Here is a 27,085-nt window from a genome sequence, read left to right as displayed (position 1 = left end):
GCAGCTCCTGGCATCTTAGCAGAGAAAGCAGCAAGGGAGGGGAGGGGGCAACAACGTCTCTCTCTTGTCCCAAGAAACTTCCGACCCTTCAGAGCTTGCTGGCCAGAGCTGGGAGCTATGCCCAGACTGAAAAACAACCCCAGCCAAAGGCACTGCCAAGAACGTTTCGGACCGAATCTTAAATCAACCCCTGGGGCTGGGCACATGGCTGCTGGCAGCATATCAGAGTTTTGGTGGTGAGGAAGGAGCTGTGGCTGCTGGGTCAGCCCCTGGGAACACTAGGAGGGGAGCTAAGCAGGGGCCCTGACTTGGGTGGGAGGGTGTCAAGTGATGGTGCCACAAATGCTGGATTTGGAGCGCTGACTGGCAGTCACCTCTCTTGTGTATGGACATCTTCTGGTCGGTCCCTCTGGGCCAGGTCCCAGGCTGCAGAGACAGGCAGCCAGGTGCTGCCAGCACCAGAGCACACAGAGAGGATCTCAGCCGTGAGAATGTTCGAGCTGGAACTGACTGCTGGGAAGCAGAGCCAGGGGCGGTCTTCCAAGCTGACCAGGTCCAGGCGGATTCCCACCTCACACGGCTCCCTGGAGGCCCCCATGGCCTGACTCACCGAGAGGCCCTGGAAGTCACACTTGGCCTGTCTCTCGGGCCTGCAAACCACCGTCCCCTGAGAGAACAGTTTCCCACAGCCAGAGCCCAGGTGTGGAGGGAGGTTCCCGAGGACCTTGGCCAGGCCTCTAAGAAGAAGCCGGAAACAGCCCAGTGTCCCTAGGCTCAAGGAGGTTCAGGGCTCTAAGACTATAAAATAAAAGGCAAAGAGAGGCCAGGGGCAGGGATGCTACCAACCTGCAAAAGGGCATCTGCCAGACACTGAGGCTGGCTTCCTTATGTGTAATGATAAAAACCAGGGGCTCAGACATACTAGGTTTCTCCTTTACCACGAAGACCTGCCCTCGGTCTCTCATGGGGGATTCTAGGCAGGTGCTCCACCCCCGAGCCACACTGCCTGCCCCTCAGCAGGGCATTCTAGGTACGAGCTGCACCCTGAGACAAGCCCTAGCCTGGTGGACTTGCCCTCAACCATATGCAAAAGTATGTGTGTGTTTGACACAGCGCACGGATGGAAGCACATGGGGTTGGCGTGTCCATCTTGGCTACGTGAGCTCATGAGTTGCTGTGTGTCCTTGAACTCAAGTATGCCCTGTCACTCAGGTGTGCATGTGCGTGTGTGTGTGTGTGTGTGTGCGCGCGCGCGTGTATGTTATGCGCATGTGCAGTACACAGGCGTTTTCTTTTCTCTGAAGGACACAGACGTTCACTGACTGAACGTGCAAGTCAGCTTCTGCTAATTAAAAACAGCTTTTTCGTGTTTAAAGTTTACAATACAAAAAATAATTTTCCTTTCTTCGGGGGGGTGGGGTGGGCGCCAAGGAAGGGGCAGGGGCCCCCAAGAACATTCCATAAACTGGCTCAGATGGGCTCTGCACAATCGCCCTAGTTAGATACAGCAACTCCCCCTTCCCCGCCCCCCCTGCAGGCTCCCCGGCCAGCTCATTGGGGACAAGATGTTGTGAGGTGCTATGTGATCTGGGGGACTTGTGGCTGGCAGACACTTCACCCTGCCCCTCTGCAGAAGGCAGCTAGAATGTCTCCGTGGGTTGCTTGGAGCCCTGGCAGCCTGGGCTATAGATCAGTTCGGATTTTAGTAGCCACCACCTGAGCCTTACTGAGGAGGTGGCTGGAATAGCAGGGAAGTGATCTTGGGATGAGGTGGAGGGGACAACATAAGTCTTCTTAGTGAACTGTTCTGAGTGTCAGTCACTTGTCCCCAACTGTGATCCTGTGCTGGGCTAGGGCAAGGATCCTGAAGGTCACCCCCTCCCCGACAGGGGAAGCCTCTGGGAGAATGGAGACAGGTCTGCTGACTGACCAACCATGGCCTCAGAAGCTTATCTGCAGTTGGGGGGTATGACTGAGCAGAGACTGTAGCTCCTGGGGGCTGTAGCCTCCTATGAAGAGGTCCCTCCACGGCCTCCTGTGTACTCCTCTTCTAGGCTGCCCAACAAGCCTGGCCCCTAAGCCCAGCCCAGACACGCAGCAGCCCTGCAGCTCCCTGTTCAGCAGGGAGGTTGGAGAAAAGGAGATAGAGAGGGGCCCCCTAAGCCCGAGGTCACACAGGCTGCAGGGACTGAACACCAGGTCTGCTCCATCCTTCCTCCATAACGCCTTTATTAAATCAAAGGACTTGTCAGCAGAGGCTGAGGCAAAGGACTAGGGTTAATTACTCATGTGCCGAGCGGCCGCACAATGGTGACATCCGCGTCTGTGAGCAGCAGGGGACAGTTTAGATCACCAGAGAACACTCTCATTTGGAAGACAGTGGGGCTGGCTTCCTTAAATAAGAAACAAAGAAAACATGAGGGTGAGAGTTCAGGGTTTAAACAGCAAAACAGCAGGCTGCCATCTTGGGAGGCTGCTGGGGTTCATGCTGTCATAGCACTTCCCACCACCCCACCCTGGGTGGGCCAGACCTGGGGACATGGCTTTCTGCAGCGAACATAGGAGATGGGCACCCGGCTGGCTCTCCTCCCAGGCCATCTGACAGGCTACCTCACCTGAGGTGGCTTTCGTGTTTCCTCTGCTTTTGGTTTCTGTGGATTTCCTCGATGTTTTGGGGCTTTGAGACAGTCTTATTTTGAGGCCCTGGCTGGCCAGGGACTCACAATGACCCTCCCTCATTAGCCTCCAGAGTACCGAACAGGCCACACTTGGCTTGGTGTTCTTCTACAAGTGGATGGCACAGGCAAAGAATGCTGGGTTATAGGGGCTGGGGATTTAGCTCAGTGGTAGAGCGCTTACCTAGGAAGCGCAAGGCCCTGGGTTCGGTCCCCAGCTCCGGAAAAAAAAAAAAAAAAAAAAAAAAAAAGAATGCTGGGTTAACTGGACAGGGAGCCTCTTTGGGATGCTCCGGAGTCCACAAGTCAAGGCAGACAGGGAGCTTGGCTGCATCTGTCACCTGTCAGGGTGCCTCTGGGAAACTCTCTGGCTCCTGGCTCCTGAATGCTGTCCAGGCACCCGAGAGCTGATTTACAACCTTGCTCATTTGATTGTGTGCGTGCATGAGTGTTCCATGGTGCCTGCATGGAGTTCAGAGGGTAAGTCTGAGCAGTCTCTCTCTGCCTGTGGATCCCATGGGGAAATCCAGGCTAGGATTTGGACAGAAGATTTCAGTCAGGAGACAGGGAGAGCTGTTTCTCCCAGGACTGGGTGCTTTACATCTACAAGCTTCTGTCTGTTGGGCTAGGGTTGTGGGAAATCAAGACCTAACAACACAGGACAGAGCAGGTCTTCCCTTAGGCAACGGCTGCCATGGTGCCCAAACCTTTGGGACCAGATCTCTCTGCTGACTTGGGGCTGGGAGGTGGGGAGCCCCTAGCCGGGGTCTACACCTGTGGGGAACACAGCCAGGCCGGGATCCCGCGCTACCTCCCATGACCTGAGCGGGGCAGCAGGACAGCAGCACAGGCAATGCCTGCAAAGGACTCGGGGAAGTGCAGGTCTCTCTCCCACTCATCCGTCTCAGTGTTGTACACCTGCACAATGCCTGTGACATTGTTCAGCCTCCAGTTGTAGCCACCCACAATGTAGATCTTCCTCTCCAGCAGGCAGCAGCCAGCTTCTGACTGACCAGCACGCATGGGGGTCACACTGGTCCACTGGTCAGCATCTGGCACGTAGTACTCCACAGCCAACACATCAAAGCAGCGGTCCACGTGGTCCATGCGGCCACCTAGGGCATAGATGCGGCCAGCAGCGCCCAACATAGCGTGCAGCACGCGGGGCTCACGCATGGGCGCCCTGGGTTCCCATCGGTCGGCTGCTGGATCATAGCACTGCAGTGCCTTCTTGTCCTCCGCTGAGACGCCATAGCCACCCGAGATGTAGAGGCGACCAGCAGCCGCAGCCCCCGCGTGGCCCCAGGTGCGGCGCTTGAGTGGGCAGGCAAAGTCCCAGCTGTCGCGGCGTGGGCAGTAGCGCTCGACAGACGCCAGGCTGCCCGCACGATTGCGGCCACCAGTGGCATACAGCAGCCCACCCAGTGCAGTGAGCTGGAACTGTACGCGGCTCTCACGCAGTGCCCGCAGCCGCAGCCAGCGATTGCGCTGTGGATCATAGCGGTAGCAGGCGTCCACGGCGCCCTCGCCACTGCGGTGCTGCAGGTGCTGGCCGCCAGCCACGTACACGAAGTTATCCAGCACAGCCACGCCCGCGTGGCTGCAGCCCAGTTCCATCTCCGTGAGCTCGCGGAAGTGGCGGGCCCCAGGCTCAGGCAACTGGAACACCTTGCTGCTGACAGCTCGGTCACTGTCGGTATACGGTGTGCCTCCGAAGGCCACCAGGGACGCCACATCGGAGCGCACAGCTGTGCGTGGAGACTGCATGTCATGCTGGCGGCAGGGCAGCACGTGGTAGCTGAAGGCCTCCAGCAGGTACTGGCGACACAGGGCATCGTCCAGCATGACGTCGAGTGTCTGCACACTGTCCACCAGCTCAGCAGGCTGCATGAGCGGGAAGCGCACATGGCGTAGCACGAGGCTGGCGCGGGCACGGCGGGCCGGATCGTGCTGCAGCCAGCGCACAGCAGCACGGAACAGGTCAATCTCTGCACAACTCTGTAGCCGGTTGCTCTGCAGAAAGAAGACAAGGCGCTCGAGTGGCAGGCGCAGAAAGTCCTCCTCTGCTGCTATCTGCAGAAAGTGGCGGAATGTGAAGGCATCTACTGACTCACGAAGTGATGTCAGGCTGAAGGTGGTAGCCATCTGGCCAATGTGCAGGCACGTCTCTACGCTCATGGCAGCTTTTAGGAAGTCCTCGCACAGCTCCACCACCGGCAGCATCTGCAGAAACACGGCAGCACCCAGCACATCCTGCACACAGTCTAGGTCCAGTGTTACCTCAGCACTGTAGGCGAAATCGATGATGTGACGCAGGCCACGTGCAGACACACCCTGCAGCTGGATGACGGCCTGGCTGGCCTCACGCATGCCGCCAGTGAACATGGCCCTGGAGATGGGAACACACCCGTGAGCAGGGCCCGCAGAGAGCCAAAGCTTGCTGTACCCTCAGCCCAGCCTCTGAGCAGCCACAGGGGAGCCAGCTATCGCTGCGGGCACATCTGTGTGGGCCCAGCCCTGAGGCTGACTGGTAGGTTTCCTGAGGAGGTTTAAGTTGTAGATGCACAGCTATCTGCCACCTTGAGCTCCAAGTCAGGGACAGCCTGTGTTTGCCCCCCATGCTCCCCAACACACCAGAACCCAGGATCTCTTCACTGACTGCCTGCAGGCATAACCACCTTCCCCAGCCTGGAATCTACGAAATGAGGGTCAAAGGATCTGCCTGTTTCCCCTAAGCTGTTGGGAAGGTCCCAAGGGGTCACTGCCCACAAGGGGCTGTGTCCATTACTGCTGTCTACAGGAAGTTTTAGAGATGGCACTCATGCCCAGGCATGGCCCAGCATCAGCTGAGTCCTCAGCCTGTGAAAGACTTTTGTTAAGGGCCCCTGGAGCCATGTGACAGCTAATATGGGGGTGTGGGGACGGGGGGGGGTGGTTGCAGACCCATGCATGAGGTCTCTGGAAAGGCTTGGGGTCAAGTCTCAACTTCCAGCAGGAAGGAGAGAACTGTGTCCATAGGGGTCCCTGGGTGACATTCTGTAACACTGTACAACAGCCCTCACAACTGTGAGCAGGCCTTCCTGCCAGAGAGGGAGGATACCCCACCCATCATCAAAGGTGATATCCACCCTACAGTGGTCTGCTTGATGCACCCTAGGCTCAGGTTATAGCAGGAGTGAGGCCATGGGTGTCACGGAGGTGCTGTTGCCCAATGCCATCGTCCTGTGGGACCGCGTCCTGGGCCTCCCTAGGACCATGAGGAACAGCTCATAGCCCCAGCCCCTGCCTGTCCCCCAGAGTCCCCACCAGCCCTGGGCACTTCAGTAAGAAAAGAGGCCAGACCAGACAACAGGATGGAGTTTTGCCTTTTAAGGCCTCATGGGCCACATTGCCAGAGCGGGGGTGCCTTTAAAAGGCATTGCTGGCTAGGCTGCCCACCCGCCCCCAAATCCAGAGTAAAAATAGCACCGATGCCCCAGTTGGCTGCAGCAGCTCCCCATAACAGCTTCGCTGGGCCCCAGGGAGTGTGCTGGGCCGAGAGGGCCATATGGCCTGATATATGTGCCTAGGTGACAGTGGACACGGAGAACGAAGGCCTAGCACAGGTCTCCAAGGACAACCATTCCAGCTCCCTCCCTCACTGGCAGGAGCATCCCCTGATGAGACAGCTCCACTGGGCCCTTAGTTCTGCCTCATTCCCAGGACAAGGAAAAGTAGATGGACCATGCATGCCTGGGGCAGGATACAGGACACAGAGGAGACAAGAGACCTCTCTGGGCTCCAAGAGCCACTTTCACAGACACCTCAGGGCCTGAGCACCAGAGCTCCCATGTCCCTCCAGGCTCTCGGCTGCTAGCTTTAGTGACTTGGAGGGGACACCATGGCAGCAAGGGGCTCACTACTACTTTATCCCTGCTGGGCGTACATGGCATCAATGCTGACACACAGCAGGTGTTGGATGAAGGCTTAGGAAGGGGAGGCTGAGGCTGGGTTGGTAGAGCCTGCCTGAGCATGTGTGAAGCCCCAGGTGTACTGCTGCACACTGTCTGCCTAGCACTGGGGAGGTAGAAGTAGAGCATCAGGAATTCATGGGCATCTTGGGCTATACATTGTGAGTATGAAGCTAGCCTGGGCTATGTGAGATCTATCTCAAGAGAGAAAAGTGAGGGGAGGGGCAAGAAAGCCTTCAAGATGGCTCAGTGGGTGGGGGCTCTTGCTGCCAAGTCTGACTACCTGAATTCAGTTCCCAGGATCCACGTGGTGGAGAGAACTCACTCCTACAGGATGTCCTCTGACCTCCATGTGCACCACGGTACACACATGCCTTCACCCCCCACTCACTATCACATGCACACACATGAAAATGAAGTAAATAAAGTGAAGAGAGATGAGGGATGCTCTCGGTGGTTAGAGTGCTTACTTAGTGTGCAACAGGACTGAGAAATAAAGACACACACAAAACCTTGGAGGTCAGGTGCTGGCACACGAGGATGAAGCTGGGGCATTTTGACTTGTGGTTAACCCAAGCTACGCAGCAAAACCTGGTTATTAAAACAAGGAGGTGGCTGCTACATATGTCCCCAGTGAACGTGGCAGAGGTGTCAACTCAAGTCCCCAGGGCTAGGCTTACCTAAAGTAGTCACTGCAGGCCGCCAAGACCACCTTGTGTGCATGGAAGGCTTCACTGTTGACAGTGAGGACCACATCGAGCAGCTGGCCCTGTGCACGGAGGGCAGCCAGGCCCTGCAGGAGGCCAGTGCTATGGCCAGCCGCAGAGAAGGTGCACTTGAGGGCCCCATTCCTGTCAGCCAAGCTGCAAGGACAACAGAGGAGAGACGTGGTTCAGAGACCTCCAGGTGGACACACACACCCATTCGCACGCAGTGACATGGGTGACACTTGGTACTGTGGTACTGAGTGCAGAAGCAGCTAAGACAGCGCCCCACACAGGGAGGATGCAGGGTAGCAGGCCAATGAGGGAAGGGGAAGAGACCATTAAACACACCAGGATCTTCTTATAGAGAAGCCCTAAAACCAGGCAGAGGCCCAGCCTATGCCACACAGGGAATACAGCCTGACTGTCCACTATGGTAAGGGCCCTACCTAGAATCCCCCGTGAAGGATTGCACACCTTGCATCCCAACACTCTGGAAATGGGCACAGGCGTTCAGGTTACCCTCACTACAGACTGAGTTTCACGAAAGCCGGTGAAGGCTGGGTGAGAACTTATTTCATAAAACGAACGGAGGATGGTGGTGCACGCCTTTAGCCTCAGCACTCGGAAGGCAGAGGCAGGTAGATTTCTGCGAGTTAGAGGCTAGCTTGGTGTACAAATAGGGTTCCAGAGCAGTCCACAGTGGGGCTGTCTAAAACAAGAAAAGGCAAATCAAACACACACACATACCCCTTCGTGGCCTGACTCCCATTACTCCCTCCAGCCCCACCAGCCCCTGTTGTTCCCTTCAGACACCTGTTACTGAAGCTCTGCACAGAACACCACTCACCTCTGTCTGTGTCCCTATAGCCATCTCCCTCCCTATAGCCATCTCCCTCTCTGAACCACCAGCCCTCTTGGACCTGCCCTTCCATTCTGGGGCCAAGAATGTGGAACATTGGGAAAAGAGGGGGGGTTGGGGATTTAGCTCAGTGGTAGAGCGCTTGCCTAGGAAGCACAAGGCCCTGGGTTCGGTGCCCAGCTCCGGAAAAAAAAAAAAAAAAAAAAAAGAGAGAAAAGAGGGGAGGGAAGGATTTGGTATGTCTACCCACCAGTTCCCAAACAAGGAGCTATCAGAGGCTCGAGCTGCTCTATCTGCATGGATCCCTGACTCCCACCATCACTGGCCTGCTGCCCAATTTGGATGGCCTTCTAGAGACCCTCAGGTGGGGAATCAGACATTGCAGGACTGGGCACTGGTTGATGAGATGGGTGCTCAGACTCAGGGTAAGGGTCAATGGTGTTTCGAGGTACAGGCTGCCCTGGATAGGAAGCCGTGAGTCCTTGGGGTGGCAGGAAAGCTGTCTTGGAGGCTGGCCAGCACTGCAGGTACCTGGCTGCTGGGGTCAGGGAGAGAAGGAGTACAGATAGACCAAAGGTACTAGCTTGTCCTAAGGTCTCTCCTGGGCCAGTGAGACTAGCACCTGCCTCTGTCCTCTGAGCATAGTGACATTCTTCCCAGAATGTCTGCTATGGCCATCCAAGGCCCAGGCTTCTCACACCCACAACAGACATGGGACTCAGAGGCTCTGGGAGGTATTGCTACATCAAGGCCAAGGGCTTAAGGCCACCTTTATGCTCCATGGGCAGAGCACCACAGCTTCCTGTGGCCCAGGCTGCCTAGACTCCTGGTGCTATTCCTCATGAAACTGCAAGGGACTGGGGACACTGACACCCTCGGTGGATATATGTAGGCTGTGCAACAGGGACAAAGATCACACAACATCCCGGCCTGGTGTTGCATCCCAGTTGCAGGTGGGGCATGCAGGCCTTATCGCTCAAGAGATAAGGAGCTGGCCAAGAACTGGGTAGAGTCTGGAGCTGGCAGACCCCTGCTGCTGCTCCACTGGGGGAGACAGTAAGGCTCATTGGTTAGGGCAGAAGCCATAGACTGACAGCCAGGCTCAGATGTCACTGTAGGGAGGTGACAGCCTGTGTGACCCTCTCACAAGACAAAGGTGTTTCTCCCTCCTGGGAAGCTAATTAAAATATGTTCCTGCATTCCCTGCCCCAGGGTTCTGAGACAGGAGGACTGCTGCAAATCCAAGGCCATCCTGAATTGAGCACCACCAGGTAAAGACAGAATAAAAAGGCAAGCACAGTGGCCCTGACGGTAAAGGCACCAAGTTTATCTCCTTAACCCACAAAACACTGAGAACTGATCCATGCAAGTTGTCCACACACGGTCACTCACCCCCCCAAATAAATGTAATAAATAATAAAATACCAGAGATTAACAGCTTGGGGGCCCCAGAACAAGTGTCCCCACAGCAAGAGACCTTGGCTACACATGTTGAGGGTGGGCACAAATACAATCTTCCACTGTGGTCCCCAGTCACCCACAGCTGCAGGCTAGCCTAAGCCAGGTTGAACCCCAACAGCTATGAGACACAGCTTTAAGAGATACCACTCAAGGGAGCTCACCAAACTGTGACTTAATGGGCCATAGGATGGCAATGACCTCTCAGGCAGGCCAGTGTCTTGGGCTCTCCTGGGAACCTGCACACATGGGGTTGATCAGGTCAGATCTCGAGGCTCTTGAAGGTTCTCCTCTTACCTGTAATGCTCACTCATTTATTCATCCAGTTACACATGTGACCCCCACCTTGTGATTTCATAGGCCTTAAGAGGAGCAGAGGGAAACAGGACGTTTGTGTATACCCCAGACAGGACACAGAGAGAAAGTGTGGTGATGGGGGGGTGATCAGCATTGCCAAGCACTTGCCCACAAGATACAGGAATGGTGTGGGAGAGCAGACATGTCCTCAGGGCCACAGTGCTACTGTTTATTCTGCTGGCAGAGAGCTAGCACCCATAGTGACAGGCTGGGCACGCAAGACGGCTCAGCAGGTAAAGGTGCTGTGGCTTCTCAGGGGAAGGAGAGCTGACACCTACAAGTTGCTTCCTGACCTCCACAGCTACTGTGGCATGTTCCCCATCTCCAGCACAGCAAGTACAACTGTGATGATTTCTTAAAAGACCTGCGGGTACATGATGGACTTGGCAGGAGCCTTCTGACATACCAGGTCAGCTTTTCTCAGCTGTCAAGGTAGCAAGGCCCTCTGAGATCACCATGCAGCTCTACAGGAACAAAGGCAAAGCCTTCCAGCCACTGAGGGACTTCTTAGTTCACAGAGACTTTGGGGCAGGAGAAGGGCTTTGCACCAGATATAAATAGCATCATGTAGCAAGTGTCCACTGAACATTGAGCTACTGTGATTCTCCAAATATAAAGAACATCATGAAAGTAATATAAAACCTGTGTCCTGATGAAAGGTGCTTGGTGTGAAGAGATCACTCAGTGCTTAACAGTACTCTACCCTTGCAGACCTAAGTTCAGTTCTTGGCACCATCTTAAGTGGCTCCTAACCACCTGCTATTGTGGTTCAAGAGGAGCTTATGCTTCCTTTCTGCCTCAGTGGGCACCCACACACACGTAGTCAGCCCTCATATAGGCACATAGACATAAACAAACAAACAAAAAAAACTTCTGCCAACAGTGGTGGTACACATCTTTTATCACAGCACTAGGAAGGTAGAGGCAGGTAGAGTTCTATGAGTTCAAAGCCAGCCTGATCTATAGTGAGTTCCAGGATGGCCAGGGGTACACAGAGAAACTGTGTATTGAAAACTAAAAATAGGCTGGGGAGATGGCTCAGCAGTTAAGAGCACTGACCGCTTCTTCCAGAGGTTCTGAGTTCAATTCCCAGCAACCACATGGTGGCTCACAACCATCTGTAATGGGATCCAGTGTCCTCTTCTGGTGTGTCTGAAGACAGCTACAGTGATGTACTCATATAAATAAAATAAATAAATCTTTAAAAAAACAATAAAATAATAAGAATAAGAATAAGAATAAACAAACAAAACAGCAAAGCAGGAGCTGAAGAAATGACCTAGTGGTTAAGAGCACTGGCCCTTCTTGCAAATGACCACGTTTCAGTTCCCACACCACGTGGCAGTTCACGTCATTTATAACTCTAGATCCAGGAGATCTGACGCCCTCTTCTGGACTCCACAGGCACTACACACATGTGGTGCACAGACATGCAGGCAGGCAAAACACACATACATTAATAAGAAATGTAGAATGAAGAATGACATAGAAGCTGGGAGCTGAGAGTTAACAAGAAAGGAAGAAGAGTCCCTAAGAAACAGCAGAAAGGAAGCTCACACCAGCAGGAGCTCACACGTTAGTGTGGACATGCTCAACCTTCCTACCTGCAAACAAGCATCACTTGGAATCTGTGAGGAACAGAGTCTGTGGCCTGCATCATGATGCCTTATGTGCAACCTGTGCCACCCTTCCCACTTTCTGTCATCTCCAGATGACACAACGCCTAGTGTGACACAATGCACCGTGTGGCTGTCCTGGTGAACTGAGTGAGGAGTAACAAGGAAGGTCACTGCTGCTCAGCTTTCCCAGTGCCCCAAGTGCCACATGGGCCACATGGAACAGAAACATCACCAGCAATCTTCCCCAGGGCTGGATCCTGCACTACACTGACCTGACAGTGAGATGTGGGTCAGCAGTGCAGTAGTGTGAGGTCACAGGGGTGAGCAACTGCTGACTGAACTGGTGCTGGCTCCTGGGAGGGCATCTGTGCTGGTACTCCAAACTCAGCCAGAAGCCCTTGGCCCTGTGGGGTGGGAGGGTGCTACTACCTTTGTCCTGTTAAACACACATGCTGTCAAATTGACTTCAAGATGCTCCCATTGTAAGCTCTGGGATTAGCACTGCTCAGCCGCGGCCACAAACACTAGACAGCAGCTAATTCAGATTTGGTCAAAGTACTCAGAATAAATGACTAAGTGCTCAGTCCTGCAAAGGACAACGGTACCCCACCCTCTAGGCTTAGGGGACACTGTGGGTGGAAGGGGACAGAAAGAATGTAAGCACTGGAGGATGGGAGGAGGACTGTGGCATGCTGTCCTCGGCCGGCATATGGCATAGGGCTGTACTCAGGAACTTCCCTGCACAAGGACAAGAGCAAGCCACCCAGCTCAGCCAGCATTCCAGCAGGCAGCATTAACTGGACTCTGTGGCACACATGCGCACACACGCACGCGCACACACACACACACACACACACACACACACACAAAGGAGAGGACACAAACACGAAGCAGTGGGTAGAGAAGCTGAAGGTGCATAGAATCATAGCACATATGAAATTACCGAAGAATAAAAGGCTTTTTTAAAAATGAAAACCTGTGTGTATGGTGTGGATCCATTTTTCTTCAAATACTGTCTGTCTGTTTTGCTTGCCTGAGAACCAGGCATTAGGGCAGGAAGGGCCATGGGGTCTCTGTCACAGGTGGCCATTGCTACATTCTCAGGCAGCAGGGAGGCACTCAAGAGCCCAGCTGGTGGGAGCCAGCCCAAATCCTCACTGGTGAGGACAGTGGAGCTAGACTAAGTGCCCTGTCTCCCGAGTCCTCTGCTGTTACATTTCTCTGGGGAAAAAAGTAAAGGACCCAGAGTTGATCCGGCACTTGCCGTGAGTAAAAACACTTGCCACCAATGACACAAAGCTGACAATCCCTAGGGTCCACATGGAAGGACAGAGACAACGTCCACAGGTTGTCCTATGACTTCTACAAGGCACTATACCGCATGTATGCACACTCACACACAGGGATAGGATAAAAAACCAATATAATTAGTTTACCCAGAGAAGTGACCAGAGTCTGGGATCCACCAAGGAAACAGGCAGCCTGGGCCTGAAAGGCAGAGGCAGCACACACGGCCAGGGGCACCTTTGGTCTTCTGATCTCTGCAGCTGGTGGCTTGGACTGAGCTTCTGTCCCTTAGGCATTAGCAAGTCCCTGACATGGTCACTCTGTCCCTTCTGGCTGAGAAGCCTCTGCCATGAACCTACCCACCTAGGCTGAGCCACTCTGGGGTACTCTGAGTCCCCATAGTTGAGACAGTGCAGCTCAGCCAGGTCATCGATGGACAAGACAGGGCTGTCCTGCCTGGGCTATGACTAAGGTCACCTCTGCCAACCCCAGGACCAGTACTGGGCGGAGGGAGGACCCATTACTCAGAACAGTTCTAGACAGTGGGCGGCCACATGGTGGGGCCCCCTGAGCCAGTCCGAATCTCCAGACAGCCACTCGAGTCATGGTGGCCGGCCTGTGAGTCATCGGTCAGTGCGTCAGCAACCCTGAACCGGACAGTCTCCAGAGGCCGCTCACCACCCACCCTGGCTGTACCCTCAGCCTGGGTTTGGAGTAGCCTCACATTCCATCTCAGGCCTGGCCCAGGTCCAGCCATTCTGCCATTCTCCCATCCATGATTCCCCCTATACTGCCCAAGGGACCCAGGCAGGGTCCAAGTCTGTGCTGGACACAGGCATATACCAGCCCATCAAAGTGTGTGAAGCCCTGGCTGGGTGCATGGCCCTCGTGGGCCCACCTGTTTGGAGACCCAGGTGTGGGGACTGCTACTTGAGTTCTCAGCCCTACAATCCTGTTCTAGAGACATCATGCCAGACCAGGCAGCTAGAGAAAGGGCCCACAAGCTCAGACACACCAGCTGTGGCAGGCCACCCTAGTGACCAGAGCCTCATGGAGCACTGGGAGCTAGGAGCTGGCAGGGGACATGGCCCTGGCCCCCACCCACCCGCTGGCCTTGTCCTCAAGGCCGGCTTTGGCTTTCCAAACCCCAGAACCATTCTTCTCAGAACGTCAAAAAAACAGGCAAGAACAAGAAGGAATTTCATGGAAACATTTCTTTGGGGTTTAGTAAAATCCGTTCCCACCCCCACGCAGAGTACAGGCTCGCTGCCTTGCACACCCTGTTCTGATGCCGGTCCCTGCTCCCCCAGCCCGGCCACTTCTACTTTCAAAGCCAATTTCACTTTTATTGTCCATGTGGTTCGCTGCAGCACAGCACAGCTAGCTGGCTCACACCCTGATTGCACTGCTGCCCCACCCTCGGTCCCCCAAACATGCAGTGGGGGACACAGCTTCAGGAAACAGTACAGTATCAGATTGGTTTCCTCAGATCAGCAACAGGGCCCTGGAACATCTCCAAGACCAGTCCCAGAGAGCCTGGATGGGTGGGGATCATACAAGGACCTGGGTGACAGGACAGTAGAGTGTCAACAGATGTGGATGTCAGAGACCTTGAATAAGGGGAGCTCAGGCTGGAGCATAGTGGCCCAGGGCCTCATCTCAGGCCCTCAGCCATGTTAGGACCACTTCCCTGACCATCCTCAGACCCTTCCCCAGGACTCTGCAGCTTCCCCATGAGCTAGCAAATGTCTTTCTTTTAAAATGGGGAAACTGAGGCACTGGGACCTCTCCTAGCTTTGAGTACCTCATCTTCTTATTGGTACAGCATTCTGTTCCCAGCAAAATCCCAGTGGCTCTGGCCCTAACTACTAAGGCAGAGGGTGTAGAGCTCTGGGGTCCAGCAACCCACCCCTTCCTGTTGCCATGGTTACCCAATGTTTCCCAGTCTGGGCACAGCACTCCAGCTACAGGATCAGCTCACTGTGCTCTGGCACTTCCCACCAGCCAGAGACATGCAAGCCAGCAGCCCCCACTCACTCACTCACGTCAGCAAACCCTCCCCTGGGATGCTCCCTGGCTCTTGGCCCACAGCCTGCTCTACAGTGGCAGCCCTCTCTTTTGGGGTTCATCTCTAATGTCAGGGGGAACAGCAAGGTACCTGCTATAGGCTTGCACCAGGCTAGCCTGTGGCAAAAGAAAGCCAGATTTGGGAGGGGCAAGCAGAAGCCCAGAGGCCACTGAAGGTTCCCAAACCACTGACAGCAAGGGAGAAGCCATGAGACACATATTGCTGGAGGTAGGCCACAGGTCTGAGGCAGAATGCTAGCCTAGGATAAGCCTGGCCTTGGGGCCCAACCTTAGCCACTTGAAAGACCAGACTGGACTCTCTGCCTCCAGACTCAGCAAGCATCTTCTCCACTGAGGCAATGTTTCTGGGCTGCACCTGAAGACAGCCTGAGGGGCAGTGGGAGGTGAGGTGGGAGTAAGAAAGAGGGTGCCTGTGTCATACTGGACTAGGAGACACTTCCTTAAAGGAACCAGCACCAGGTCCCCCAAGAACTCCTGGGAAGTGAGAGATGTTGTTCCCAAGCACAGGTGAAAGGTGAGCCCAGCAGAACTGCCCATTGTCTCCCTGGAAAATGGGGTGTGGTAGGGGTCAGTTGGAAAGCACTAGTTAGCAAGATGGGTTCCGAGAATGGAGTGCTAGCAGGCTAGGAGCAGGCTGCTTTACATGCCCATCTCTGGCAGGTCAGGAACCATCTGAGGACCGGACTGTCCCTGTGAGCACAAAGACTCACAGCCAATGACAAGCCCCACCCTTGCCCAAGTGCCGATACCTGTTAGGAACACCAAAGAGCAGGTCATGCGCTACAGAGGCTCAAAGAGGATATGGGGTATTAATGTGCCAACTTCCTCCGACCACTGCTTCTGTCATCTGGACTCACAGCTGGAGCACAACACTAGATGTCACCATAGGGATATACTCTGCAGGCTGTGAGCGGAATGCTCCTACCTGACGGGCTCACCAGTGACCCGGGAACATTGAGGAAACACTCTAAGACCCAGAGAGGCTCACACTTTCTAAAGACCACAGAGAAGGGACTAGAACTCCTTACCAATTCAAGCACTTGCTCCCCTCAGCCCCAGACAAAAGGTGCAGGATGTCACTGAAACGCAGCTGCAAGGTCGCTCCTCAAAGCCCAGCTGAGTTGGGGCATGGAGCTCAGGAGCCGGAGGAGGCAAAGCCCCCAGACTTTATCCCAGAGGACACCATGAGGCACCCCACTGCCTTAATGAGGAATGGAAGTTCCCTGCAGATGAAGGCCTGACAGCCACCCTGGGAGACTGCAGGGCCTGGCTGCTTTCCCTGCTCCTTGCTCCCTTCAGAACTTCATCCATCTGCTCCTAGCCTACCTCCCCATGGCTGAAACAGGAGCTCTGGGAGGCCAGCCAGAAGGGCTTCCTCCTGCCACATCCTGATGTCCACCCCCACAGGGAAGGAGCTTTGCCACATCAGTGACCTGGACAGTTGGTGGCAAGGTCCAGGTGTGAGTGTGAGGGGTGGCTGGAGAGATGGACGAGAGGACCGTAAATGTGTGCTTTGGCATTGGTGTCTCTGTTTCTAAGCATGGTCTCTACACCCTCACATTTGTACAAGTGTTCAGCTCCCTCTGCTCTGACTCTCACTACTCTGTACTCCCAGAGACCCCCAGTGAACTCCGCTATCCCACCTCCACATGCAGTCAGCCTGTTGTAGTCCCTTCCATAGCCCCATAAGGCCCAGTTCTTGGAGTGCATTCATTCATATTCTCTCTCTCTCTCTCTCTCTCTCTCTCTCTCTCTCTCTCTCTCTCTCTCTCTCTCTCTCTCTCTCTCTCTCTCTTCCCTGGGACTTTGTTTTCATGACACAGTTTCTCTGTGTAGTCCTTGCTGTCCTAGAACTTGCTCTGTAGATCAGGCTGACAGAGACCCCCCTGCCCCTGCCTCCTGAGTGCTGGAATTAGAGGTGCGTGCCACCACTGCCTTGCATTCCCTAAGACTTCTTAGCTCCAGATGGAAGGAAGCTCTTTCCCCTGTGGAGTTGCAAGACTGGAGGGGTATGCAAACCTAGGTCAGGGCGGCAGCTAGGAAAAGGGATGGATTCGCTGAGATTTCTCCATGCATGCCTATGTGTGCATATACATGTGCCATGGCGTGCATGTGTTCACCACCTGGACCCAGGCAGGTCATGACGGCAGGGCCGCTAACCACTGAACCTTCTCTCTGATCAGGCTGATGGCCTTGAGACAAACCTGGTCCAGAACTCCGACACCAGGTCCTGCTCCATCATTCTGCAGGGCACTCCTTTGAGACATGGTCTCACTGCACCTGGAGCTAGGCTGGTGGCCAGCCAGCAACAGTGCCCTCCTGTCTATGCCCTGCAGTGCTGAGTTGAAGGCAGCATACGGCACCAGGCCTGGGGCCTTCCTGGGTGACTAGACTCAAGTCTTCAGGCTTATACAGGCTCAGATGCCTCTCAGCCGTCTCTCCAGCTTCCTCAGCCCAGGAAGCCTTCTCACAGCAAAAACTTCCATCTTCCACAATTCCTGCCACTTTGCTTGAAGCCTCCCCACCCCACCCCACAGTAGGCAGCTGCCCGTGCGAGCCTGCTGAGCTTCCTAGGTAGCCAGGGTGAGGAGGCCAGGCTGGTGATGAGTGGTTAGCAGCTATGGCAGGATAGCCAGCTCCACTCTGGCCACTGAGAGGCCCCAGAAAGGTCAGCAAGCTGCCAGCACTACCCACACCCTCCCAGAGTGACAAAGGCTGATGGGAAAGGGGTGGTGGAATCTATGCAGCAATTCCTGTGAGCAAGGATGTGTGTGCGCGTGTGTGTGCGCGCGCACGTGTGTCCTGACACAATGGGAAACCATTGGCACCTGAAGAGATATAGGCAGAAGGTAGGGGTGCCCAGCAGCTTCCCCCAGGGCTGCACACACACAGCTGAGGGGGTGGAAGAGCTGCTTGGGAACCACAGTGGCTCTCTAGGCGCCTGTCACCTGGCAGCTACTCCACCCAGCCCAGCTCCGACTGTCCGGGTAGCGGAAGATTCCAGGAGATCCCATGTCTCCACTCTCACTCTCTGCTTTCAAGCTGGGCTTGAATTCTCCCGTCCCGTGGAGAGCAGGCTCCGGATATCCAGCCCAGACGCCCCGCCCGGTTCCTGGCTTTGACCCCTGTGGAATTTCATGGCTGTGGTGTCAAAAAACATCTTCAGCCTCTATCCTTGAGTGTCTGCCTAAGGCCCTTTAAAAGCTGGAAGGTCGTGCTCTGCAGGCTGAGAGCTTGATCCCTGAAGCAGGAGATGCTGAGATTCCTATTGCTCCTGGGCACAGTGGATGCTCGCTCACTCGCTCGCTCGCTCGCTCACAGTGGATGGAGCTGAGTGTCCACCGGGTGGGTCCCCGTGAGGAACAGCACAGGAGGAGGGGAGTGCTGCTGGGAAGGGCGGGCGGCGCAGGAAGGGCCAGACCGGGGTTAACAAGTGTTAAGAGAGCCAGTCCGAACAGCTGCACAGCGGCTACCAGAGCAGGGTGTGTGTGTGTGTGCATCGCCTGGGGACCCCATGGCCCCGACCTCCACTGCAGACAGCTGAACAGCTCGGCTGCCTTCTCTTCTAACTAAGGGAAGGTTGTGCGGGGCTGCTCTGTTTACTGATCCCCTAGACTCTGTCCCCAAATAAAGGATGGTGGTCTTTGACCCACTGGCATGGAGGGCGGTGCATCTGCCAGACAACCACTCAGCATCCACACTGCTGCCAAGGTCCTGCCCTCAGGTTCACAGGCCTTAAAGGACATAAGATGTGATGGAGCAGTTGGGGATACATAGGCCTGTCATCAGCTAAGGGCAAGACATGGGATGCTGTGGGGCCTGGCAGGTGTCAGGCGGCTGTGTAATCTTACAAAGGTCTTTCTGGTCCAAGTTGGAGACAGTATCAGGCCAATGGCTTAAGCAGGGTAGCTAGTTGAGTGAACCCTTGCTGACTGGCGCTCTGCCTCACCTCGTGTGGCTGCAAGCTTCTTTTGAATGGAATGACTGTTTTAGGGATGGAATACAAGTCTCCCTCCAGGTTCACTAAGCAAAGAGGGCCTCAGAGTCCTTTCTGGAAGCAACGAGATTGTGGCCCAGGTCCCATGCCACCTCTGTCCATGAGACATTTGCAGACAGCACAGCTTGGCTACTCCAGGCCAGAGAGTCTCGCCCTTCCACACACCCTCATAACACATCTCCATCTCCCAGCCCTCAGCCAGGCAGAAACCCAAGGGCCTATGCCCACCCCACCCTGCTCAGCGCATTGTACACAAATGCCACATGCCCTTGGTCCCAAGCCTGCTCTGTCCCAGGCCCAAGGGCCTTCAAATAGCAGGATGAGTGGTCACTGCTCTGACTGCCTCCCTCGCTCTCCTCTGCCCACACCTGGTCTACAAGCACATGAGAGGCCAGATACCTGTCCCAAGGATGGTATCAGCTGAGCCAGGAGTGCTAAGACTGGCGTGTCCACCTCCTCTGAGCCCCATTGCCCCTCAGCCATCTCAGCCCATGGTCACACCCATCCTCAGGTGTGAGGAGGCAGGGGATGACAGTGTTAGGAAGGGGGCAGGAAACTGCCAGGACTTCCACACCAAGGACACCGGCCCCACTAACAAAACCTTTCTCAGGCCAGGTATCAGGCACATGGTTCATGACTTTAATTCCAGGACAGAGGAGGCATAGGCATGTGGATCTCTGAGTTCAATGTTAGCCTCATCTACTTAGCAAGATCCTGGACAGCCTCTTTCAACAATACACCCAAAACCTTTCTTCTCAGCAGCCATGCCAATGACAATGAGCCTGTCCCCGGAGCTCAAAGCTACCAGGTTGCCACAGTCCAGCTGCAAGCCTGCTGCCTGCAGGTGTCCTGCATGGCTGCAGCACAGGCTCCCTTCCTGGCTCTGGGAGTCCCTGTGCTGACCACAGAGGCCAGCCAGAGCTCAGGCACTTACCTGTACCCCTCAGGGCACTATGACATGTGCTCCCAGAGCCAGAGTTCATATAACCGGGTGGTGTGGCACTTTCTTCTCCCACCCCCATGCCAAGGGCTGCAATGCTCCCAGGTGTTTGTCACTCTTAGTACCTCCTACTACAGTGTGGTGAGTGACATCCAAGCACACCCATGAAGAAGCAGGCAGGGTGTAGCATGTACAGACACAACCCCTAGCCCTCCCATGCCTGCATGACCCCAAGGGGCCAAGGGTGGTGGCTTTTCAAGTGGTGATGTCTTGCCTGCCCTCCCTTTGCAGGGGCCATGGAGATTCTAGAGTCTTCCCAGCATTGAGAAGAACCAAACTCCTTGGAAGCCCTGGCCTCAGCAAAGCAAATCAAGGGAATATTTAGATACTCCAGGTCACTAAGTCAGGCCATCCCATGATAAGCCATCTGGCTACCACTTCCCCTGTCCCTGTCCTCCAAATGAGGCCAGGGGTCAAGTGGAGGTGGCAAGTCTCTCGTGGCCACATGACACCCCTATCTATCTTCACTGTCCTGGTGGCTAAAACTTCAGCTCTCTCAAGGAGAAGCTGGCGCAGGCTCACTTAGCCTGGGAGAAGGCCTCTCAAAGCAAGTGCTCTTTGTCCCTAGGCCAGGCTCAGCCCTCCTCTCTGCCTGCCACTGCCAGCCTGGTGGCCACACTGTCTACTGAGCTTCATTCAGCTCAGACATTATGACAGGCTCCACTAGGCAACGGGGTTTGTTGCTCCCGAGAGACGAGGGAAGGGAAGCCAGGCTTTTTCTTCTCTCGTAACTAGGAGAGAAGTCAGAACAAACAAGTTACATAACGGAAGGGACAGTGTGGGCAGCATGGCCCTGAGTTGTATCAACATAACATGGTGGGGAACACAGATGTTACCCCCAGCATGGCCAGATGACACCAGTCTTCCTGGGTAGATGAGGGCATGGCCTGACAGGTTCCAGAGATGGTGACACAGTCAAGGACAGTGTCCCTGCTCCTGGGGGCTTCACTGTCTCCCTAGAAAGACCCGACCCCATCCACAAGGACCATCATCAAAGCACACCAGGGAGTGACTAAGATATCACTAGGTACCACATGAACGCTGCACAGAGCCCCACTACCACGCACTCGCTAATCACGCTACACACAGCCCTACTGGCCTACATCACCGAGGACAAGTTCCAACAGTCCTGAAGCCACAGCAGGGGGCAGGGTGTGGACATTCCCACTGAGACCAAAGTGTCTCAATGAAGCTTCCATGGCAGGCGGGGCTTCTGTGTATAAGACAGGGTCTGGCACAGCATCCCCATAGCTATCCTGCCCTGGCCTTCTGACAATGCTGTGGGTGAAGACTGGGCCAGCCCCACCAGGGGCAGAGCAGACACTGCCCTCCAGCTCCTATGGAATAGAAGCAAACAAACCTCTTTGCTTATAAATTTCTGTTCTCACTTTTAGCTCACTTAATTTTGGTTTCATTCTTGCTACTCAGTGCATGTCCTCTGCCACTCAGCAGCCCCTGGGAGGATATGTCCACTCCATTCCTTCCTCCCTTCCTATCTGTGTCTCACTCAGCAAGCCTGGAACTCACTGTATAGCACCAGCTGGCCTCGAACTTGAAGTAATCAATGTCCTTAAATGCTAAAATTACAGATGTTGGGACAGTACCCCTCTTAGCTGTGATCCTCTTGTTGTGACAACAAACAATGACAACCAGCCCCAAAACGAGCAAAGACATCTAGCAGGTTAAGACATTATAAATAAAATGGTGATTAGCCACACAGTGGAGTATTACTTGATCATGAAAAGGGATGAAACACTGATCTATGCCACAATATAGATACACTTTGAAACAGAAAGCAAGCTGAGAGGAGCCCAACTGAGGAAGGGACATTTTTACAATGGGTGAGGTATGCCAGGTGTGGTGGCACATATCTTTAATCCAAGCTACAGTGTGAGTTCCAGTACAGCCAGGACACAGAGAAACCCTGTGTCAAACAAAACAAACAAGCCAGATGGTGGTGGTGCATACCTTTAATCCCAGGACTCAGCAGACAGAGGCAGGTGGATCCCTGAGTTTGCAGCGGTAGCTAACAGGTTCTAAGGTAGCCTGGGCTACACAGCAAGAGCCTATCAAGAGAAATGGTGAAAGGATAGAGGAAGGGAAGAGGAAGGAGGAGTGAGGGGAGGGGAGGGGTGGGGGGAAGGGAGGGGGGGAAGGGGAAGGGAGGGGGCAGGGATTCCACCATCTCACACAATCTCATCAATATGTAAAGTCCAGACCAGGTGACTCCATAGGCAGGAGGCAGGGAGACAGAGGACAGGGCCTTATGGGGTATACAAACTCGAATGTGTTTCTGTGGATATGCTAACTGCCACAGAAGTATCCCCTGATTTCATGCTACACAGTTTTACTTTAAAAGATTAAAACCCAGCCAGGGTTGGTGGCACACACCTGTTACCCAAAAGCACGAGGGGGGGGGGGCGCTAAGGAATTCAAGGCCAGCCTCAGCTACATATCAAGTGTTGGAGCAGCCTAAGCTGCATGACACTCTGTCTTAAACTGAAACCAAACAAAGACCAAGCTGTGGAGAAGGCTCAGTCGGTCAGAAAAGTGGCCATCACACAGCAAAGGCTGCATAGCCAGTGCCCATACTTAAAAACAACAAAAGCAAGCAGCCAGACCCAGAGGTGCATGCCTGTAACTACAGCATCAGGGAGAGAAGACAGATGGATTCATTACTCAATGGCAAGCACAGGCTCAGGGACAAACAAACAAACAAGACAGACAAAAACCTCTCCATACAATTGCCAAAGGGAGGAGGGAGGTGGAAGAAAATTCGATGACCTCTGATCTGGCATGTACACGTATATATCTCACACACACACACACACACACACACACACACACACACACACACACACAAATAAATGCCAAGGAGATGGCTCAGTGGGTAGGGGCACTTGCTGCCAAGCCAGAAGAGCTGGGAAGAATTGCCATCAATAGTTTTAGCTGTGACCACATGCACAGGACAGAGCCACTGGGGCAATAGTTGTCTGGCTGCTATGAGCATAACCAACCACTCTCTGACTTGACATGTCTACAACTGGGATTTCAGTCAAAAGCCTGGGTCTGGAGAGGTCATAGATGTGGGTGGAGAAGCACTGCTGTGCCTCTGTGAAATGGACTTGATGTATCAGTCAAGTTGCCTGCTACAGAACCGTTTGTGTCTGCTGCCAACTCTGGCTAGAATTCTCTCCACAGTAGGCAGGAGTGACTGCAGACCCATAACTTGTCAAAGCACGGAGAGTAAGAGACTCTGAATGCTTAGCCCTAAATGGGACATCTATCTACCCTGACGAGGCTTGTGGACCATCATGGACAGGGTGTAAAGAATGTAAGAGTTGGGCTGGAGAGATGGCTCAAGGTTAAGAACCCTGTTTTTCCAGAGGACCCGGGTTGAATTCCCAGGACCTACATGGTGGCTTACAATTCCAATTCCAGAGGATCTGCCACCTTCCTCTGACCTCAAGGCCACTGTACACGTGTGGAGAATAGACATATATGCAGACAAAGCACCCATACACAGTAAATAAAAATAAAGTCTAAATTCGGCATGCTGGTGCTAGTGCAGCCATTAACCCCAGCATTGGGGAGGCAGAGGCAGGTGGAGGTGGAGCTCTGTGCATTCCAGGCCAGCTTGGTCTACAAAGAGAGGTCCAGGGCAACCAGCACTACACAGAGAAACCCAGTCTTGAAAAACAAACAAACAAACAAACAAACAAACACCCAAAAATAATTTTTAAAAGGCGGGGGGGGGGGGGAGCTGGAGAGCTCGCTGGAGAGAGTGCCAGCTGCTCTTACAGAGGACTCACATTCAATCCCCAGCTCCACACAGTGGTTCACCACTCCACTGCCAGTGACTCACAACTCCACCGCCAGGGACCAATGCCTTCTTCAAGCCTCCAAGGGCAGCAGGCACATAGAAGGTGCACAGACATATATGCAGGCAAAACACTCTCAAACATAAAACAAATAAATCTCAAAAAAATAATTAATGAACAATAAGTGAAAAGACTGAAGTTCTAGGGATGATGCACAGTTAGCCCAGGACTAATGCAGGCAAGGGGATCAGGAGTTAAAAGCCAGTCTGTGCTAAACAGTAAATGTCAGCTCACTGAGAACCACACGGTCAAACAACAACATGAAAACCCTGGAAGAAGGCAGACCAGCAGTTAAGATCAGGCACTGTTCTTCTAGGGGGCCCAAGTTTGGTTTCTGGCACCCATGACGGGCAGCTCACAGCAGCAGCTCCTGATGAGGCCCATTCTTCTGGTCTCCACAGGTACCCGCACACAGCATATACTCCAGACAGATACTCATGAATACCATGAATACATTTTTTTTTTTTTGGTTCTTTTTTTCGGAGCTGGGGACCGAACCCGGGGCCTTGCGCTTCCTAGGTAAGCGCTCTACCACTGAGCTAAATCCCCAGCCCCTCATGAATACATTTTTAAAATACATTTTTAAGCCAGGGGTGCTGGCATGCACACCTTTAGCACCAGTACTCCGGAAGCAGAGGCAGGCAGATCTCTATGAGTTTGAGGTCAACCATGTCTACAAAGTGAATTCTAGGACAGCCAGGGTTATCCAGAGAAACCATCTTGAAATATAAACAAATAAAAAAATAGATCTTTAAAAACTTTATCCTAGGGATCTGGCCAGCTGTTCCCTATTATCTGGCCCCTAAGCCCTGCCCACTTGTTCCCCAATGATTCCATGATCCATCCCTGCTACAGACCTTCAGTCCTGACCCCCAACTCTGTCACATCTCAGTGGGCTGCCAGTCTTCTGAGGCCCGAGCCCCCTGTTTCTGCAGTTGCTGATGGCCTGTATGGAGCCCCTGGTTGGCTCTGACCTCACGCTGAAGCCTCCTGCTGCTCACCAGCAGCTCTGCTAACAGGCAGGCTCAGTGCCTGCTCTAGGTGGTGCAGGGCTTCCCTAATCAGTATCCTCCCTTCAGTCCTAATGCTCAACTCAGGTCCACAGGCCACCAGATCTTTTCCTGCCCCTAGGTCCTATCTTAGGACCAACTTTATCCATGGTCATATGGCCCACTGCCCTTGGCTTTTGTTTATTCCCAAACCATCTAGAGCCTGAATTTCCTCCTTGGCCTCCCAAGGATGGTGGCTGTCTCAGGGCAAGGGTTCCTGGCTCTGGGTCAGTGTGAAAACGGAAGAAGGGGGAGTGATCCCTAAGACAGGTGCTCTTCCCCCGAGACTCCAGATCAATTCGCAAAAGTGTATTGCAATAGAAAGTTCTTGAGTTCAAGGTTGGCCTATGCTATACAATCAGACACTGTCTCAAAAATAGGGTGGGTAGGGGTGGGGGCAGGGTATATGACTCATTAGTACAGTCCTCACCTAGCATGCACCACAGGAGTGGTGACACATGGCTGTCATCTTGACCCTTTGGGTTGAGGAAAGATGATCAGCTACATGTCAACTGTGAGACCAGCCTGGGCTATATGATTCCTCATCTTGAAAAAACAAAATAAAATATTTTAAAATACCTGCCATCTTTATGCAAATTGCCAAGTTCAAGAAACCCACCTTAGGAATTGACTAGGAAAAAGTGGCCTCATTTAACTAAAAGGGTGAATGTGACCCCAATATCTGAGGGCAAGACCTCCAATCCAATCATTGAGAATGAGGGAAGGGGGATTTAAACCCTATGAAGGGTGGAAGGAAGGGAATCTTTTTTTTTTTAAAGATTTATTTATTTTATTTATATGAACACTGTAGTTCTCTTCAGACACTTGAGAAGAGAGCATCCCATTACAGATGGTTGTGAGCCACCATGTGGTTGCTGGGATTTGAACTCAGGACCTCTGGAAGAGCAGTCAGTGCTCTTAACCACTGAGCCATCTCTCCAGCCCAGGAAGGGAATCTTAAAGAAAGACCTTAATCTTCTGAGACTGCTTGTCTTCTCTTAAGTGCTCAAACTCCACAAATATATCCCCACCTCTCACAACCCCTGGTACTCTCTGGCCATCATGATGGATCTGCTGGGGCCCCAAGGTTGCCTCAGTGTCCCCTCTAGACATGCCCAAGTCCCTTGTCCACCTACCAGGCTCCTAGACAATTTTCTGACAATCAAAACCTGTTGAGGTCTCACAGTGGTGGCCTCAGTGTCTCCCCAGATGTGTCCAGGTCCCTCCAGGTGACTGGCCTCAGTGTTCCCCTCCAGACATGCCCAGGCCTCTTGCTCCCTGCCAGGCCCTACACGGTTCCCTGTCCATAGGGTCCTGTGGAGGTCCCCAGGTGGTCTCAGTGTTTCCTTCAGGAACGCCTCGGTTCCTTCCCGGGCCCCGGGGTTCTTGTGCAGCTTCCCACGTCACCTTCCCAGAACCCCTTCAGCTCCGGGCTCGCAGCTCTTAGGAAGCCCGGCCTTAGGCAGCCCTCAGGCCTGCGCCATAGCTCAGGACCTTAGCAGCTAGGGACTCGAACGTCCACGCCCCCGGCGGCCCCGGGTCAGCCTTGCCCGGGCCAAGAGGTGCATGCCAACAAAGACACAGGACTCACCTGCTCGGGCGCTCGGGGCTCTGGCCAGAGCCGCTGCTGCCGCCGGACTCCGCCATCTTCCGCCGCGCGCCCGAGCGATGGAGCGGCGCGCGGACCCGGAGACCGAGGCCTGGGCAGCGGGCGGAACCTGCTGAGAGCGAGGGAGGGACTTGGTGATGGGCGGAGCTTGGGGCAGGAGCGGGGCCTGAGGAGAGCAGGTCCAACAGCAACTAGAGGAGCCTAGGGAAAGCGTGGGAGCCGGGAACAGTCTGGGGGCGGGGCCTGAAGGGACCAAGGGAGGGACCAAAAAGCGGTAGGCGGGGATTGATGGGCGGAGCCTGTGAAAAGAGGTGGAGCTTAAGACCTGGGAGGGGTGCAATGAGAATTATAAGCAGGACCTAAGAGTGGACCTAAGGAAGATGGTACCTGAAGTGGGGTTGAAGGTTGAAAAAGTCATGGCCTGAGGATCTCTGAGGGGAGGAGTCTGAGAAAGGTGACTCAGGCAGGACGTGATCTAAAGAGGGACAGGTCCTGTAGAAAGGAGGGAAGAGGCCTGTGGAAGATTCTGTAGGAGAAAAGATGGGCTCC

At 54.1% G+C, this 27,085-nt stretch overlaps 1 protein-coding gene across 2 annotated transcripts; it reads right to left on the bottom strand.

Moving 5' to 3' along the window:
* Positions 1–1,557: 1,557 nt before the first annotated feature.
* Positions 1,558–26,760, bottom strand: Klhl26 (kelch-like family member 26). Of its 2 annotated transcripts, XM_039094333.2 has the most exons (4): positions 26,519–26,760; positions 25,358–25,473; positions 7,306–7,488; positions 2,213–5,064 (listed from the first exon to the last, which is right to left on the bottom strand). In XM_039094333.2, the coding sequence occupies exon 4, from the start codon at positions 5,058–5,060 to the stop codon at positions 3,483–3,485; it is 1,578 nt and encodes a 525-aa protein (XP_038950261.1). In that variant the 5' UTR covers positions 5,061–5,064; positions 7,306–7,488; positions 25,358–25,473; positions 26,519–26,760; the 3' UTR covers positions 2,213–3,482. The 2 variants fall into 2 exon arrangements, with proteins under 2 accessions (NP_001099545.1, XP_038950261.1); NM_001106075.1 differs by lacking the exon at positions 25,358–25,473 and having other exon boundaries at positions 1,558–5,064; positions 26,519–26,648.
* Between the last annotated feature and the right edge of the window lie 325 nt (positions 26,761–27,085).

The sequence above is a fragment of the Rattus norvegicus genome, chromosome 16, assembly GCF_036323735.1.
Source record: "Rattus norvegicus strain BN/NHsdMcwi chromosome 16, GRCr8, whole genome shotgun sequence".
Classification (NCBI taxonomy): Eukaryota; Metazoa; Chordata; class Mammalia; order Rodentia; family Muridae; genus Rattus; species Rattus norvegicus.
This window is presented reverse-complemented; position numbering and strand designations above follow the sequence as displayed.

Excerpts from the sequence above, each read along its gene's own strand:
- Klhl26 (NM_001106075.1), bottom strand. The coding sequence starts at position 26,574 with ATGGCGGAGTCCGGCGGCAGCAGCGGCTCTGGCCAGAGCCCCGAGCGC. Across the intron at positions 7,489-26,518 it reads AGCCCCGAGCGCCCGAGCAG|CTTGGCTGACAGGAATGGGG; the intron begins GTGAGTCCTGTG and ends TTGTCCTTGCAG. Across the intron at positions 5,065-7,305 it reads GCCTGCAGTGACTACTTTAG|GGCCATGTTCACTGGCGGCA; the intron begins GTAAGCCTAGCC and ends TCCCATCTCCAG.